At 39.1% G+C, this 18,917-nt stretch overlaps 1 protein-coding gene across 1 annotated transcript in view; it reads left to right on the top strand.

The window, feature by feature from the left end:
* MAP3K7CL (MAP3K7 C-terminal like) overlaps positions 1-12,623 on the top strand; it is a 28,183-nt gene extending 15,560 nt beyond the window's left edge. The window contains exons 4-5 of the mRNA XM_009806819.2: positions 3,514-3,629; positions 12,397-12,623. Coding sequence (XP_009805121.1) covers positions 3,514-3,629; positions 12,397-12,577 — 297 coding nt within the window. The 3' untranslated portion in view covers positions 12,578-12,623. The remainder of the gene's footprint in view (positions 1-3,513; positions 3,630-12,396) is intronic.
* The last annotated feature ends 6,294 nt before the right edge of the window (positions 12,624-18,917 follow it).

Genomic DNA, 18,917 nt, shown 5'->3' with positions numbered 1-18,917 from the left:
TAGTTGCCTGGGTAAACGAGCAACTCTTACCAAAAAAATAGTATACAGAATTAATGGATGAAAAGTGCCTTCTGGTGGGAATGCCAGTTCTTTTTCTCTGCCACGGGAATGCCATCAGGGTAGCATCTGCAACACTTCCCATGGCCTGGCCACAGGCATTCAAAAAAGTCATTCCAGTTGGAATGGGGAGCAGAGAAAGACTGCTTGGATAAGCTAGGGAAAATGGAAATTTCATTTAGGATGGATTAGAGGAATGCAGCTTTACCGAGACATAGGTCTTGGAAAGTATATGAGAGCCTTCTATAAGGACATCTCAGGGGTAAACCAGGTAGGACAAAGAACCACCATTTGAATGAAAGATAGTGCTGGCACAATAAAAAACTACACAATCCTGTCTTCAACAAAACCAAACTGGAAATGACAAAAATATTTCTAATCCTTGGTGAGGCTCTGGGCTAGTCTTACAACTGAGGCAGGGGACTTCAGTTTTTCTGAGACAGAACTGGGCCTGTGAATTGCAGGATTTGCTTCTGATAACAGGGGATTGGATTCACTGATTTTGCAGGTTCCTCCCATTCCCATTTAGATGAGTATGGGCTGGTCCAGTAACTGTTGTTATTCTGTTATTGTTTTCTTTTCTGTGGAAATATGTTAATACTGTAAATGTCTGCTGGCAAGTTGGAGTTACCCCTTTGGAGTAAGCAAGTTTTGCTTCTGTTTCTGCATTTGTTTTTCAGGCGTTTGCCCTGCCATCTTCTGAAAACGCTTCTCTTGGTGGGAACAGATGTATCACTAATTCTTTGCACTCTTGTTTATGTCAGAAAAGTAGGCTGTTAGACATCAGTAAAATAATTTCTCTGTGCTTTTGTGTTGGCTTGCATTTTCTGGTGGGTAGCAAAGAACTGACCAGACTTGGTGTCTCTCCATTTTTTCTTGCGATTGTAGTAGAGGTGTTTGTTAAATAATGAATGCAAAAGCCTGTTTCATTTCTTACTGGCCAGAAATTACTCATGGATGCTGTAGGTACTATGTCCAAAACCTTTCTTAGAAATTTCAGAATTACAAAAGAGCAAACCAAATTGTCTAGTCATCTAGTCATATAAAAATATAATCAAATTTACATTTTAAAGTAAAAATACACTCAAAATTAAAAGAAGTTATTGATATAGTGCTTAATGGCATCAGACAAGATTGAAAAGAATTGTATGAAATGAATATTAGTAAATTGATTGTATCTTTTGTTATCAGTTTATTTTGAGTGATAAAATATCAATGTAAGAAAAAAAGACACTGAAGAGGAAACAATGATAGGAAGGGGTTTGAAAGTCAGCAACTGGTTCTAAGTGGGAATTAGATACTAAGTCTCAGCATGACTAGATAATTTTTAGCTCTCTATATATATCTTTTGAGTGGGAAGCTGGAATATAGAAACTGAATGCTGCCTTAATTTTTAAAGCGGTTTAAACCAGCTAGATTTGCGGAAACTAATTTGGAAGCAAAAGCAAGGTTTTTTTCTTTTGAAGTATCACTGTTTGGGGACTTTCCCCCGGGTACTGTTCAAAATTGTTTTATTGTGACGCATTTGTTGTTTGCTGATCTCTGGTAGATACCAGAGATGCTACTTTGGCTCACCCTTGCATTCTTGGATTAGAGCACTGAGACTTCTATATTCTGTCTTGTTAAATTTATGCTTATTATTTGGGTGGCTATATGAATGGTGCTATTGCTCATCCACATTGAAATGCAATTAAAAGCCCTTTCCTAAGGGCCAGATTCATCAAGTAATGGACTGCCCTTTCCCTGGGGTCCCAAATTCTCCAAGCTCAGAGAGAATAAAACAATGTGCTGTGAAACAATTATGTCACAGCATTTTCACATTTAGAACATGGAAAATGAGTGTCTGTTTTAAAATTTCAGTGAGGAACCATGTACCATCTACAAGTACTTGCAAGGTCCATACATTAGTTACATCTGTGCATTGGGGTACATCTGAAGCCAACTTACCCTGCCTCCTAGATAAAAATATTTTTAATCTTTGTCTCTGAATATGTTTAGTAAAATTTTAAATTTCCAGTTTAGCTAAAACAAAGGTTTACAAGATCATAAATAGGAAAAGTCTGAAGACTTGTGCTTTTCTTTTCTTGACAATGTCACTGAAGGAATATTATACTAAAGAGAAAAGTCAAAGTAGGACAACAAAAAATAAAAAATAATCTACTTATATTGTAAAACGCAATTGGATGTTCTTTAACTGGACAGTAAAGGAACTATTTTAAGTGCTTCCTTTTGCTTCAAACAGGTGGCTCAAGCATGCTATTTGGAGTTCATTTACAGTCAATTGATTCATGGCTGATAACTTAAAAATACTACACTTCCTGAAAGTATTATAGCCAAAATGTGACAGTCAAGCCTGGAGCCTAAATTAAGTTGCATTCTTTTTAAGGAACAAAAAGCACTGACATTTAACCAAACTATATTTTCAAGATCTTGGTTGTAATTCATATGAGGAGTCCTAGGACAGAGTGATTTTATTTGCCATATTTATTACCTCCAGTGGGCATTAAAAAAAATTTAAAATCTTACTGCAGTAATGTCGGTATTTAGGTTAGGAGGTACAGTGCTTTTGCCTTCACTGTGTCTTTTTTATCTGATTTTTTTTTTTAATTGCTGTCATACTTCAACTCTCAATCTCACCTGCACCTCTCATGGAAACTTAAAACACTTTGCAAATATAGCTGATTTAACTCTTACAACATTTCTGCTGACTAAGCATGTCCCCTTCTACAGAAAATAGAGACGCAGAGAAACCGAGTATGATCTTGAGCAAACTACTTACAGCTTGAGGCATTGCTGGGATAGAACCCATCGCAAAATCTTGGCTGCACTGGATTCAGCAGTAAAACTCCTGTTGAGTCCAGTCTCCAGTCCAGAATCAGCCCCAGTGTCCCAAGTCATGGTCCTGTCCCATTTAGTAGTAAGCTGGAAGAGGCATTGCATCTATAAAAAAAAGTGTTTAGCCAGTAGCTTTCCATGTCTTTTCTTCTCATCTTGCAGAATTGGAGAATAAGAGCTCGTTTGCACGCAAATTACCTTTCTGCTCAGTGCTGCAGTTTCTGCAGTGAAAACGTGCTCAGGTATCTTATGGGTCTGACCAATGCATCAACTTTGGCATTCTTATATCACTGTCGCTGAAAAAGAGGGAGCTAAGGGAGAAATCTTTCTTTGAACAATCTTTAGGGATACTTTACAAAGTTAACAAGGGAAGTTCTGAAAATCCTTCCAAGGTTGGAAAGGTTATGCATATTCTTATGCAGGAAAGTGGTTTTTTTCTCTTCTGTGAAAGGCCATCACTAGGAATATTTGGCCATATCATGCAGTTAGGGTGAAAAAAAATTCTGTAAGTGTTCTCACAGGAATTAAGATAAATACTGTATCTTTCAAAATATGTGGGTTTTCCTAATATTTTATTCAAAACCAGTATATATATATTTTTTTCTTCTTCTTTTCTTAAAGCCACTGCCTCCTTGTCATGACTCTAAGGAATCTATGCAGGTGTACAAACAGCACTGCAAAATAGCAGAAGAATACCATGAGGTCAAGAAAGAAATTGCTCTGCTGGAAGAAAGAAAGTGAGTAACTTTCCCAAAGTATTTCCTGTTGTATATTCTCTTTGTAAAATCCTGTTTTAAACATGAGGGTTTCACATGGTATTTTCTGACCTTATACCTCTGCCTGATGGTTACAGGACAGCACAACAGTTAGGCCATTGGTCCATAGGATCAACGGGGACTACTAAAGACACAGAGTTGTCCTAGCTCTGGGCCCTCAGTTATACAGGTGTCCCTTAAAACCTTCATTGACAGCCTCCAGGTCACATAACAATCTAGTTCAGCTGGTGCAAGTCCCTTTTTCAGATTTTGGGATATTTTTTTCAATTTAATTTTACATGTTTTAATAAAGAACATACTGGATCCTCAGTTAGGTTTAAAGTATTTGACAGTAAACATTTGTCTGTGAGGTGCATTGTCTCCATGTACATTGACAGTTTAGGTGTTCATATCCAAAGTGCATAAGCTGGAGACTTTATTTCTTGTCTATGACCTATACTCATACCCCTGTCATCTTTGCATGACTATTAAGTGGCAAAGTGCACTCGGTGACTCTTGGTCCCTTTCCACAAGAAACCTGAAAAAGAAATTCAGGGAGAGGAAAGAGGGCGAGTAGTGAAAGTTTTTCACAGGCAACCAACCCCAAGGAATAACAGTAACTGCTAAGTAAACTTTCTCTTTCAAATGCTTTTTTATTTTTACATTCACACTGAAGGTGACTTCAAGCAGTGTTGCCTTCCTCAGGGAGAGTTACCTCAGTGTCGATATCTTGTAAAAATGAAGACCACACCATCATTCTTCCAAATGCTGCTTGAACAGAAATATTTGTAATATAGCAACAGGGGTCGAAAGAGCTCTGTTGCAGAGTGGGCTTTGAGTAGAAGGTGGACCACTATATCTGTTTCATAGCAATCTTCGCACAGCTGACCACGCATTTCAGCCAAGTTTGCATCCATGGGAGTCTTCAGCTGCAGAAGCAAGCTGGTGGGAGGGAAACTGGTGAAATCCTGTAGTCTTACAAGTAAGATAGCCAAAGATCTCCTTGAATCCAGACTATGCAGGGTAAGAAAGAAAGACTTGTTTTTATCAGGTTTGATGGCTACAGGCACAGTATAGTTAGTTGTTGGCTGAAGTGTCGGAACTAGTTGAGGTTTCCCACTACAAATCCCCTTCCACTGTAGGACCTGTATAGCACTCAGTTGCTGGCAGATTGGCACAAAAGTTAAAAAAGAAGAAAAAATAGCCAGAAGAGAGTAACGCTACATTGTCCCTGTGTTTGCATTTGATTCATCATTAATTAAACTGGGCCAAACAAAAGTAATTGGTATTTTTAAAAAGATGTAGAGAAGATAATTAATTAAAATAATTTTGCAATGATTTATCAAATTTGATTGTCTAATATAAGCTGCTTACATGTGTATTTAGCAACCAAGTGAATTCAGTGGAAACCATGTGTATTTGTCTTCTCTGAAAATCCAAAATTACTATAAAATATTAAATGGTTAAGTGCTTAATTTTAGATGTATAAACTCAAAAGGTAGCCTTAGATCATTTGGGTTTTAGAGTCTACTAATATAAATGCATTATTATTACTGACACATCCCTGAATCAGTTATGCACATTTATGAAGTAAGCTTGGAGCCCTTGAAAACTAGACCCACATATATGTTTTTGCATTTACTAGAAAGACAAAAAAAATGCTGTTTGAATGCATTTTCGTTTATCTATGGCATCTGTGGTACTAGCTAAATTAGAAATACTTTGCTCCTTGGAAATGGCAGATACATGCACAAAATTGTTTACCTGAGCTCAAAACTATCCTAATCAACCTCTAAGCCCAGAAGTCAGCCTCTCAGCGGTGGTTATCGTAGATGAATTAAGGGGCTTCAGGCTGGCATTTTCCTTCATTCCACCAGTGGATGTCAACAGTGGAACAATGTGAGGAAGCTTCCAGCACTGCTACTTTTGCTGAACCTATTCTGTGGATAGAAGATTTCATGCCCCAGTAAACATATGTTAAAACAAGAGTGGCTGAATAAGGTAGCAAATAAGGCAGAATAAGGCAGCAAACAGAATTCTATTATTGTGATTCTTATATGCGTTCTAATTACATATTTGTGGCCTAGATATTCACGTGCTGTGTAGCTGTGAAATGCCTAAACATGACAAATATCAGTGCAGCACCTTTCACCACATTCCAGATCTCTTAATCTGAAGAAGTGGTCCTACAGGCACTGGGATTGAAGATGCTTAATTTCCTACAGGTTGGTGCACTGTGGTAATAACAGAATTTTGAGGTTTAAAAATCTGCAAGTGCCAACTGAAGCTTTTTTCTCCAGATGGGAACTATTTATAACCCCTCCCTCCAGGTAGATTCTCCATTTTGTAGTATCTTGGAGGAGGTCTTATGATACTGCCTTTCCCCTTTGGGGTGTCTTTCCTTTCTGTAGCAGTCTGTTATTATAAAACCTTCCAGAAACTAACTGAGACCTCTCCACCACATGAAGTTTGGCTGAAATTTGGAAGGTGGATTAAAAAGTTTTTAGGACACATATACCTTTACACACATGTAAGCATACACAACCTGAACACATTAACCTTGATTTTGATATAAAACTAGATAGAAAGGTGTTGGAGTGGGAGACGGACCCGGAGTAACGATGGAATCTCAATATGAGTATAGTCGTTCTCCCCTTTATTCAAGCTTACAGAGTATATATAGACAGATGCCAAGAACACGCGTCCACAACAGTTGTATGATTGGCTTACAGCCTCTGTTCTCGCGCCAAGGCAGCGAGTGAGATTGGTACAGTGCTCTTGTGCACGCACAGGAGCACTTCTCCTCTTCGTGGATGTAGCTCCTTCTTGTTTACCATTCCACTGTCTCTTATCACAACAGGCTTTCAAGGACAGTTAACGGTTTCCTCCGAGCCTTCCCTCTCATCAGAGACTGGGTTGCTCATGGGAATCAGATCGTGTCCCTTGTTACTAAGCCATTCCTCCACAGAAAGGGAGTGTAAGTGTGGAGGTGAAGGAGTAAGCAAGCAGTAAAAGAGAGTTTTGGTCTAGTGATCCCTGATTTATATATAAAAACGTTCTCAACAGTTACAGTGGGAAAGTTAAAGAAAGTTTATGAGGTAGCATATGCTGAATGGAGAAGAGTGGATTGCAATGGCTGGGGTGGCATGCATGTTGAATATTCCATTCTAGGAAGGGAACGATGCTTTGACTTTTCTAAAAAGTCTGATGAGATGCACAGCTTTTATCTTCAAAAGCAGTTATAATCAAATTGAAAAGATGGAGTTGTTTGCAGCTTTCTGAAATTTGCCCCTGTTGCAGGTGTCTTTATCTTCTTCTACATTTGAATTTGAATGTATGGAAATAAAAATTCACAATTGCCTAATACACCTGTTATCTATTGTCTATTTCTTTTAAACATTATTTTGATAAAATGGACAAAGATAGAGTTTCATCCCATGTAATGGGAACAAACAATTTATGCAGTGTTCTTCAGTGTACATTTTTACCAAAGGCAACCAGAAGTGCTGTTGGATGGTGCCCCTGCCAGGGCTGTGAACTTCCTCTTCACAGAACAACTCATCTGTGGAATTAAAATGTCAAGTCCCACTTGGCAATGGCTGCGCCTGTGGTGCCTACTGGTAGTACACTGAGCACACAGAATGCTGAAGACAATGATTGTCAGGAAAAGAGCAGAAAATTGATTGAGCAAATATTTTTGATTTGTTGGCTAGGAGGAAGAAATAATGTTAAGTTAACCTGACATAAATGTCCCTACAGGTATTGGAGCTTTTTAGTAAAACAAAAAGTGGAATAGTATTCATTCTACTTTAAACAATTTTTGTTCCAACCTCCAAAGTTCAGTGTAGCCTTTTATACATGAAATAATACATGCAGGTATATTTCTAAAGGAGACATCTTTAAGAAATAGAAAGTTGAATAACGTTGTTTTAAAATAGTCAAAAACATTTGCTCTTTTGCAACGTTTCAAAGGTTTTAATTCTACTTAGCTTGACTTCTCTGTCACTGTAGTGTGAGGATCAAGTATGGCTGAAGTATAGAAAGGCAGTGGTGTGAAATGACAAGGGTTGCTTTTCATCAGGGCAAGAACAGAGCTTATTTGCCCCTTTCTCTTGCGTGCAATGTAGATGGCAAGAGAATGTAGTAGGCTGGGCGTGGGAGAGCAGACAACAACTATTTCACAGGAAAATGGGAAATGTGAGAGAGAAAGGGAGGTTGCAGGTTCAAAAAAGGGAAAATCAAAGGACAAAGCAAATAAGAAGGGGAAAAGAAGTTACTCAGGAAAAAGACAAACAAAAGTAAGCAAGAAATTGAAAGAATTTAAAAGAACATTGGGTAGATTTTTTTGCTAATATAAATCATCATAGCTTGCTTTGCTGTCTTCACTCAAACTCTTCCCATTTATGCCAGCAATATGTAGTACAAGGGACAAAATCACTCTGGAATGGGAGACATGATCAAAAAGAAAGAAAAGGGTGTGGAAGCGAGAACACACCACATTTAGGTCACAGAATGTAATTTAATTTATGTTCCAGAAACACACATGTATTTCCATAACAGATGTTTTTGGGTATCTAAGTTTGGGTGAAAGGGATGGGATGGCTGGTTATTCTGAGCACTTGTTATATTGCTATTACTAGATAATGACCCTGGATTATGTAGTTAAATATTAGAGTTGCCATGGTTGCTAGCTATATCTTATATTCTTAGCACTGGCTGGTTTTCTCTTTTTCCTCCCCCAGACAATTCTAATATAACTCTCCAGAAAATATCATTTGACCACCACCTGGTTTAGGACCACTCCTTTTCTTTGCCATGGATATGATTTCTTTTCCTTCTTTTACACATATTACAGTAGACATGCAGTGAAGATGCCTGCTTAATTTTGTGGGAACCTTCCATATGCTTTTGCATGCTCTCATGACCATAGGGATGTTTCTAAGGTGTCAAGTCCAGATGGTTTCTCCAGGTACACTATTTCTGGAGTGTCTTTCCCAACACTGTTGAGACAAGTAGTCTTTTAGGTACAGCAGAAAAAGACTGATAAAGACAACCTTTTATCTTAGTAATTTTCCCATTCTAGACCTGATTTTTCATCATCTCACGTGTATCCAAAATATGTGTTACTTGCCAAATAGTGGAAATTACACCTTTCCTAATACAAAGAGAAACCTCAACTTGCTCTACTGCAGTGATGAATACTTACAGACCTTTTATGTGCTGGCATCCAAGAAATATTTTCATTTACATTAAACAGGCTGTCTCATTGTTTTAAAAATTAATTCGTAGACTTTGAACACGCAAGAGCAGTCTCCTCAGACAGCAGTTACCTTATAGGGTCTCATGATTCTATCTGACGTGAAAGCCATGTCAAATATGGGAAAGGTGAATGACCTCATGGCCACCAGAACACACAGACACGTTAGCTGGGAAAAAATGTGTAGTACCACAGATGCATGATCCTGAGTATGTTGTTCACAACGGCGGAAAGACAAGTCTGCCTCTTTGCACTGTGGAAGCTGTTTTCCTTGAGTCCAGTCCATCTCCAAATACACTTATCTCCAGATAGATTTATCTGCTTCATCTCTCACTTTTCTTGGTATTTATTAATTGTGACTATTACTGTCAAGGAACTCAGTTCTTTGCATGGTCAGCCATTAAGGCCAGGACAAGAGAAATAATTTCCATAAGACCATGCTGGGTTTTTCTCCTGCTCTGGTATAGTTTGTGGTTTATTGGTTTATGACGCAAATCACACTGGTCTTCTCTTACCATCCCAACCACCCCCTGAAAAAGAACACTTACAGTGTACATTACAGATCAAAAGCTTCAAGTACCTCAGCACCATTTTAGAAAATACCTTATCAATGCTGTTAATATTTAAACTCAGGGTAACCATTAACAGAAAGCACAGATTACACAGTGCTAGATGTATTTATTAAGCACCATAACAAAGGCTAGATGGTGCAAGAGCTTAGTACGGTGTTCCTTAACCTCTGGAAGCTAATTTCAAATCCTGGATTAGATCAGAAGCAAATGTTAGTTACTCTTCTCATCCTTTTGTGAGCTTCGTAAACCACACCATTCATAACATTTAGCAATTCCCTGGTACTCTAATTTTAGATCTCTGTGGCAGGCTGGCACTATTTGCCTGAAACATCACCCTACCCTGTAAACAGGTGTTGATCCTGATGGGAAGGGAGTAAGTAGGTTCTGCTGACTCAGACGTGGGCAATTTTACTACCTCAGTGCAAGGAAACTGCTTTCTGCAAGGGAGGTCCTAGAGTGTGGACTACAGCAATGAGTATATTTTGATCTTAATGCATTTATATTTTGTTTCGTAGCAAAGCTATATCGCGGGGGAAAAAAAAGTTATCTGTGCTGCTTAAGTGTTACTGGAGAGCAGTATGAAAGCCATGCCTGCACATAGCCTCATCTTATCAAACCAGGACTGACATTCTTTAATAGAGGTGTCTGAGTTTGCACACTGTCTGTGCCACTCCTGGCTCGAGTCCAAATAGAGTACTGCCTTTCTTTTACATGTACTAAAAGTCCCAGTGGAAAAGGTTTATCTGCTTTTAAGATGCTGATTACTTATTAGCGTGTTCACTGTATCTCCCTTTAAGAACCTTGTAAGTGTAAGAAAAGTAAGGAAGAATGATTCTGAATTAATTTGTTTGGAACACTTCTGAGTCAATAGTCTGTAATTTGAAAGAGCTTAATTTAATCCTTCAGTCTAGCATTGCACCAGTAGAATAATTGCAAAGAAATATTGCTGAAGCTCTCTTTTGGTCCTAAGAGACAAAAATCTTCAAGAGGAGGCCCTAAGAGACTGAAGTGGTTAAAGCTGCTGGACTTGTAAAATCTCATTGTACCTAAATGCATTTCTCACTCTCTACAGCATACGTGCAATTACTCCTTCGTGGCCTGTAGTCCCATTAATAGGAGCTGGAATATCGAACTGTCTAGCAAGATCAGTTTATCTTGGTCAATTTGAAAATTGGCTGATCTAGCATGGCCCAAGCAAAGAGAAATGAATCTGTTAATGGCTTGCTGCTTTTAAAATTTTTACAACTATATTGAGCCAAATGTGAATAGAATTCTGCTAAACAAAAATACAGACTTGATATTTTCTCTTGAAGACCTGATTGAATATACCTTTCACCTGGTGAAAAGAAAGAGAAGAGGCTTTGCTGCAGCACAGCTGCTATGCACTACCTCAGTGGTATTAAACAAAGCCAACATCTTTAGCTACGGGTGTGTCTCTAGATACTGCAACTTTTGGATGATTTAGAATTGCTGTAACAGCTGCTAACTCTTCCTTTTTTTTTGTATGGGAAACACAGTTGGGAGAAATGGGTATGCCAGGGGTCTCTTCTAACTTGTGACTCCGTGAACTGCAGTAACTGTGGCTGTGAACAGTCGGCTAAACCATGGGCAAACTGTGCTATCACTGAAAGCTGCAGTAAAGACAGAGGAAGATCAAACCCATCATAAAAGAAGACCAGATAGAAGTGTTTTTCAAAACCCAGGTGCTTACAGTTTTGCTGCTGTAAGTGGTAGTTTTGCAGCTGTAAGTAATGCAAGTGATCAGCAAATACTGAAATGTTAACATTTCATTAATACTCTGACCTGTGGTGATAGAGTTACTAATCTGTAGGCATTTCCTGTCTGAAAACACTGGTCTAGCTTGACAAGAGGGCTCCTTTAAAGACGGCAGCAAAAGCTATCCACTGTGAAGGCATTACGTCTTCCCACTGATGATCTTAAAGCATTGTTTTGACATGACTGAGAAACAAAGTCACTGGGCTATGAACCGTTAAAGATTAACTAATCTCTGAGCTAGAATAATCAAAAGAACTAAGAACCTTTCAGAACAGGCTTCCTGTAGCAGGGGTGAATAAATGATTTGACTTAAAGGGGAAAAAAAGCAGAGGCCAGGCTAGCCTGCTGGGTAACTAAGTGGAGAACGATTAGATACCCCGTGAGTTACTCATGCCTTCAGTGTGTTTTAAGACCTCTTTTATCTTAACTTCTGCTGAGGTAATTTCAGTTGATACTATACAAGAGACTCCAGCTCCTGGCCAGCTCTGGGATTACAGGGCACTGTGTGACTCCATTCAGAAAGAAGCAACAGTTTGAATCCTCCTGTGTCTGCTCTTAAAAAGACCAGGAGGGGTCAGGTTTGCACCTCTATCACTCTTCCTCAGCAGTAGGGCTAAGGTCTGAGCATAAACACATCATAAAAAAAATATATGTAGTTCAGATTCATGTGCCTAGAATCGTTTTTCTTTGTAGCAGAGAAAAGGAAACCAAGTGTACTTCACAGAATTTACTGATAAAGCTAACCAACCGAACAAAAAAAGCCCCTTGTTGACTTTCAAATATGTTTGGTATTAAGAGAAAAATAAATTGTTCTTCTTCAGGCAAAATATTAGCATGCGGTCTCCAGGAACTTGATTCTCCCCCATGAACTGCATGTTCAACTCTTACTGAAGTTAGGGATACTTGAAGGTCCTCAGCATTTTGCAGGTTTGGTCACTGAACAGCAAACCTATCAGAGATTTTGGCAGCTTCATCTTTTAAAGGGAAGAGGAGGACTCCAACAAATTAATTTGCTAGGCCTCTATTTCACAAGAGCTCGAGTAATACCATGTTAACAAACTATAGTCCAGCTTTAACCTAACACACGATGACAAATTTTTGCATACTGCCATTTTTAATCTTTGTTTTTTTCCATAATCGCCAGAAAGGAGCTGATTGCCAGGCTGGAACAAGTGGAAAAAGAAAGCATGGATGCTGCTCAGCTGGCGAAGGAGTACGCAGAACTGACAGAGGAGAACCGAACACTGAAGCTGGCCCAGACGCAGTGTGTAGAGCAACTGGAAAAACTCAGAATACAGTACCAAAAAAGGCAGGGGTCTTCATAACTCTCAACTAGCTTATGTGAGGCGGTTAATACAGGATTGGTCCTGTGTTGGAAAGAGATTTTAAAATAAAGGTCTGTTTAATATGTTATAATACTTTACTACAGATACAGAGTATGTAGAAGTCTATATTTGATTTAATGCTTGCCAGCCAGTAGCTTAATATAATGGATATTTCATCCATTATATAATGGATATTTTATTTCAAGTAACATAATTGAAGTTAATCTATCCCCATTATATGTTCTAGTAGATCAGGTTTCTTTTCTAAACATATTTCTTCCAATTTAAGAAGATATGGACACACTAGAAAATAATATAAATAGTCTCTGTGTTGGGAATTTGGACCATACTAAGGCATACAGCAGGGACAATGTTAATATACGGAATACATGTATGTTAATTTTAGTTTGGTGAAGATCTTTAAAATTATTTTCCTCATGCCTAAAGTGTTTGGAAGTTATCTTAAAACAGATCTCCTCATGGATAAAAACTATATTTTATTATCCTATGTCAACTTTACATTGTTGTATAAAATCTGAGAAATTGCACATTAAAAATTGAAGTAACATAATTATTTTTTATCAAACAAGTGTACTGCCAGTAATAATTTGCAAGTTATGAAATTTAAAGGAAACAGATGAGATCAAACTTTCCTTCCTCAAGTGTAAAGATAGCTTGAGAGTCTTTTTATTGTACTTTTTAGCATGCAAGAAATGAAAAATTAATATATGAATACTACCATCAAAGTTTCAACTGAGAATATGTCAGTAAAAATACTGTGAGGATATTTTCTTCTTTTCTGGTCTGTTTTGAAACACAAGTGGCTGTAAGTAGGGACTGGAGTTCCATGATATACAAATAACCTGGAAGTAAAATGTTACTTTTACTTGCTCTCTTTATCCCTGTATTTTCCTAGATCAATTGAAAATTCTTTGTTATACTTCCATTTCTATTCATACAGTATTTTTTTTCATTAAAAGCAGATATAGAAAAGCCATTTTGTGTTCCAAATATTCTTAAATCACCCAGTATTTTTAACTCTGCTTGATAGATGCAGCTTGTTACATCTTCATGAGGTTGGAATTCAACTTGATGTGTCATTAGTACTGAAATGTGTCTTAGTATTTGAAAACTATGAACTTAAGATTTCCACCAGAACTTTAGCTTTGATTATTATCACTAATCTGTTATAAAAATGAGATTTTATGTTAATCAGAACAATTCCTGGGGAAGTCTTTTGGCACCAAAATGTTCCCCAGTGATTCTGGCAGCTAAGGCAACAAAAAAATCCTTAATTTCTCTGTGCTAACTACCTACAGTATTCCCTGCAGCACAGGTGTTTAAAACAGGCTCCGTGTTACTACAAGCACCTGACATTGCAGTAGGAGAGTATGAGGAGGTAGCGGGAGAGGACAGCCTTGTCTCCACTTCTCCTGAGCCTCTGGGGCAGGGCCAGCGTATGTGCCCAGCACAGCTTACTCCCTTAACCCTGGCCAGTGCAGAGTCATGAAGAGAAATCACCATGCTGAGGCATGTGCTTTCTACTGGGATGCTCCACGGGCAGTATAACACTGTATTTGTTCCTCTTTCAGAGCACATTGTTATCTGAGGGTCCAATTTTCACTATATCTTGTGAAAGCTGGGGAGAAAAAAACCATAATGAATAAAGAACAGCTGGGATGTCAAGCCTAGGAGTGCTGGAAAAGCTTTGTCCAAGTTTTGTGCTGATGGTAAACATACCCTGTACAGACTTCAGGGTTTTGCTTTCAGCACAGGATGCTGCAGAATCTGGGATATATTATTTTTGTCTGTATTTATGTGTTTGAACAACAGGATTATCATTTTGAAAATTAATTTGTTGACTTAGTCACAGATTTTTCTACCTAACTTTGAAAATGTCAGCCAGTCTGTTTGGTGATTTCAGTGAATTCATTGGAAACTGCACAAAGTACATAAAATTATTTCATTAGCAGACTGGCTTTGGATGCAGATGGATCAGACAGCAGAACTTTACTTATAGATAAGGTTGTTCACCTTGAAATTTTCTATTTAAGTGCAGTCACTGTGTTTTAGATGTCAGAATAATATCAGATCATACCCTTTGAAAAAAACCTGAGGGAGAGCCAAAGTCACGTAGAGGAGGGAAGCTGGGCATCATTTGTGACGCACAGTGATTTGAGAGTAGCCAGGGAATATGGCTTTTCTAACCTATGGAGACTGACCAGTATGGAAGTCTTCAGGAAACATTTTTACAGGTGTAGAGACACCAAATTTGCGGTGTGGTTCAGCTACCAGCCTGGCTAAATATGGAACTCTTAAAACATCCCAAACTAATTGAAGTCAGAGATCTGTATTTAATCTGGACTGTGGCTATTTGAAATCAAATTTTCCTCCTACTTTTAGTTATGGTGAAAGTAAAAAATAACTGCTTTGTATCAATATATTTGCCTGCCAGCATGGATGCTCACGTGCCTGAGAACAGTGACTCAGAGAAATTGCATCACAATCCAAATGAGTAAAACTGAAATAGAAGTACCAAGGAAGAAAAATTAAAGTGTCTCAGGAAAACAAATTTTTAAAGAAAAAATAGCAGCCAAATGGGATTCAAAAACAGGAGAGCACATAAATGGAATTTTCCAAAAATATTCATTGCTCTCTACAATTACTTGAAAGGGGGTTGCAGAGAGGTGGGTGTTGGTCTCTTCTCCCAAGTGACTAGCAACAGAACAAGAGGAAATGGCCTCAAGTTGTGCCAGGGGAGGTTTACATTGGATATTAGGAAAAATTTCTTTACTGAGATAGTGGTGAAACATTGGAACAGGCTGCCCATGGAGGTGGTGGAGTCACCCTCACTGGAGGTGTTCAAGGAACGTGTGGATATGGCATCGTGGGACATGGTTTAGTGGATATGGTGATGTTGGGTTGATGGTTGGACTTGATGATCTTACAGGTCTTTTCCAAACGTAGTGATTCTGTGATTCTGTGGTAGGCAAGTGAAATTAAAATGCAGAAAAGTTGACATAACCAGGAAAATCATTCACATGTTGCAAAGAGTACAAATGGCTAGAACAGCCTTCTGAGAGGTAACTGCTGTATCTATCATTCATGTCTTGATTTTTTTATCAAGAGCATAATAATGATAAACATTTTCATATTCAATAAATCTCCAATTTTGACATGCTGAATTTTTCTCTAGATATTGCTTTGAACTGTGTTGCTCTGCTGACTCAATAGCTGAAATTAAGTTTTTTAAGAAAATATTTGTTTGTCATCTTTATGCTGTATTTTCCAAATAGATAATATGATTTGTGTCCTTCTGTTATTTAAGGAGAGACCTTAAATTCTTTTGCTAGCTAGGTCTATTGTAGGTATAGCACTGTAAAAAAGTGTTTTATACAAATATTTCAAAGATGGTTTTACATCATATTTCACCCAAGAACTTAGAAGCCAGATGCAGCTTTTGAGTTCAACTGCCAATGGAATGTTCAACTTTATAGCTTCTGACTACAGCCTGTGATGACTGCAGCTGTATTCAGCAAAACAACAGCCCAGTCTGAGGCTCTTGCTCGCAATTCACCAGTGGTCAGAAGGCAAAGGCAGGCATGTGAAAGGCTCGGACGACAGCAGAAGTTCCTAAATGTATACAGCTACGTACCATACAGTCTGTTACACAGATGTGTTTCTTGCTACTGTCTGGGCTATTCAGGTTAGCAAAAGCAAGCATGCCACTAGGATGACAAATGCATTTGCTTCAGACCACTTAAGAAAACAGTTAGTGAAGTACATGGGTTTAAAAAAACAAGACCTGTGCTTTCCATTTCCTATTATTACTAACTAACTTCCTTCCATCGTAACAAATGCTGAACAAGCTCAATTGGAGCATTCCAGTTAGCAAGGATATGACTCATGCAGTCTTGAAACAGCCAGAGGCGAGGGTGATTTTACACTTAAAAAGTCTGGAAGATAAGGACCTGCAGGTTTGGGTTTGGCGGCTTTTTTCAATGTTTCACTTTCCAGGATTATCTTTATTCTGGCTAGTTTTGTGAATTAATGATCTTTGGAAGTGTGTCACCACCCCCCCACCCACCCCACTGAGGCTTTACAGCCATCTAGGCCTTCGGGAGCATTGCATACTGTTCATAGCGGGTACAGATATGCAAGGGTACGACACACAGGTGTTCTCAGCCTTCCTTTGGGCTATGTGGTTGGGGAGCTCTGGCACGTGTCCATTTGCTGCTCGAACTCCAGTCACAGGCCACCTTGCAGAAATGAGTTAGTCGTAGTGCTAGTCATGGAGTCAGCTGGTGATTTTCACTACATAAAATTGTTTGCTCGTTCAACACAGAAGTGTCTAGAGGAGCAGGGGAGACTAGTGTCTGGAGGAGCCTTGCCTCTCTTCTCATGGAGGGTGCAAAATGCGCAGTGACCGAAGAAGGGGATCGCAGGGAAAGGAAGTTTGGTTCAGGCAGTGACGTAGCAGGAGGAGCGCTGGCCGTGGCCAGCAGGATTATGGAAGTTGGCAAAACCTGGGTGCTGGCATGACTTTTCTCTCCCTCGCATGTACTTCCACAGACATACATGCACACCCACAGCCCTGAGGGTCTTCTCCCTCCTGTTAGAGGGTGCTGGCATGTATATACATGGATAATACGGTGATGAACATCCTTGGAAAACCCATGGCAAAACTATTAACTGTCTTCCTGACAGGCCTGGAGGGTGTGCAGCAATGGAGGGCTATTACTGCACAAGTACCAAAAAGCTGGCCCCAGTTGTCCATCCTGCTGAGCTTCTCTGGGGCAAGACCAGACATTGTGACTGCACGACTGTACCGCAGTGCACGTTCACGAGGGAGGGAGGGAAGCAAGGAGTTGGACAGGCAGCCTCGATCTCACCCTTTCCTCCACTGAGTCCCTTGGTTTTGCGGTGTTCAACTTGGAGTTATTGGGATGGTCCTTCAGATGCACACCAAAACTGTGCAGCTGACATTTTAAATCCAAAGAAGTAAATTATTTTATAAGAATGAAAAAAATCTACCTTGCTTGGGACTGTGCCAGTCACCTCTAGATTCTTCAGTGCTCCTTACAAGGAATGTCATGCATTACTCATACCCAAATGAATGAAAGATAACAATCATTCACAAATTACTGTTAACCTTGACCCAGGCTTTCTAGACTGCACAGTCCAGTGGTTTAAACTGTAGAAAGCACAAGATTTAGCGTATGAGTCACTCAGTTTTTGTACAAGCCAATCGTCAGTTCCCCCTTCTAAACCTCAGTTCCTTTAATCCCCTCCCTGCACCAACCACAACCCATGCATCTGTACCCCCTGCTGAGTAAGCATCATCACTCTAGAGCTCAGATCCAGTTGACTGGTGATCTCATGACGTGGTCTGATGATCGCCATGTGCTTAAGATGGTTTCCAAATGTTAGGATTGTACGACGCTTTGTGATTCAGCGCTGGTATACAGCAGCAAGGCACTCTGCCAACATGCAGGTGCTGACTGCGAGACATGCTCTCTTTCTTTGGACTGTTCAGGAAAATATGAGAGCAGGTGGTCTGTGGATTTAGTTATTTGTCTTGAATTTTTATTACATTTTAATACAGAAATTAGGGAAATGAAATGAGGATGTGTGTGCTGATGTAACAAATGTGCGGCCAGATGCCAGACTGTGCCTTGAGTGCTCAGAATGAGTAAAGTGATAGGAGAACTGTACGTGAGGCAAAGGAGGTAGTAACAGCGAGGAAGAGGAACTGGTGAGTGAGCTGTGTATGCCTTAACTGCTTGCTTTCTTGTTTCTTATGGCTTGCACCAGGGGGATGTATAGGCTGTTGTCCTTAGCTCAAAATTGAGCAGCTTTTGTTTGGTTGTTTTTCAAAGCTGTTCCAAGCCTCATCCACACAAACATGGAACATTTACTTCATCTAAGGCTCTGTTTTTGTCTAATATGTCTAGTATCAACAGAGCTATACTGTGATAAAGATGCTTACAGCATAGCAGATGTTATTCTATAGAAAGAGGAATAACAAGTATCCATATGTGAGTCTATTCTGCTAATCATAGAATCATAGAATATCTTGAGTTGGAAGGGACCCATAAGAACCATCGAGCCCAATACCATGCCAGCTGCTGTATTTGCATTAAAGACAAATAAATTACAGCCTTGATAAATAGCTTATGTATAGTAAAAACTACACTGAAGCTAGAGCACTTTCGTACTAAAATAAATGCATCCCCACTAACGGGCTTTTGCTGCGTTCATTGCACAAGTAGAGTTTGGTGCTCTTAATAACTAGATCCCCAGTTACCCATATGAAGGGATAGTGATGTTGTGTTCTGTG

The sequence above is a fragment of the Gavia stellata genome, chromosome 1, assembly GCF_030936135.1.
Source record: "Gavia stellata isolate bGavSte3 chromosome 1, bGavSte3.hap2, whole genome shotgun sequence".
Classification (NCBI taxonomy): domain Eukaryota; kingdom Metazoa; phylum Chordata; class Aves; order Gaviiformes; family Gaviidae; genus Gavia; species Gavia stellata.
Note: the sequence above shows the minus strand (reverse complement) of the source record. Positions and strands in the feature narration are given on the sequence as shown.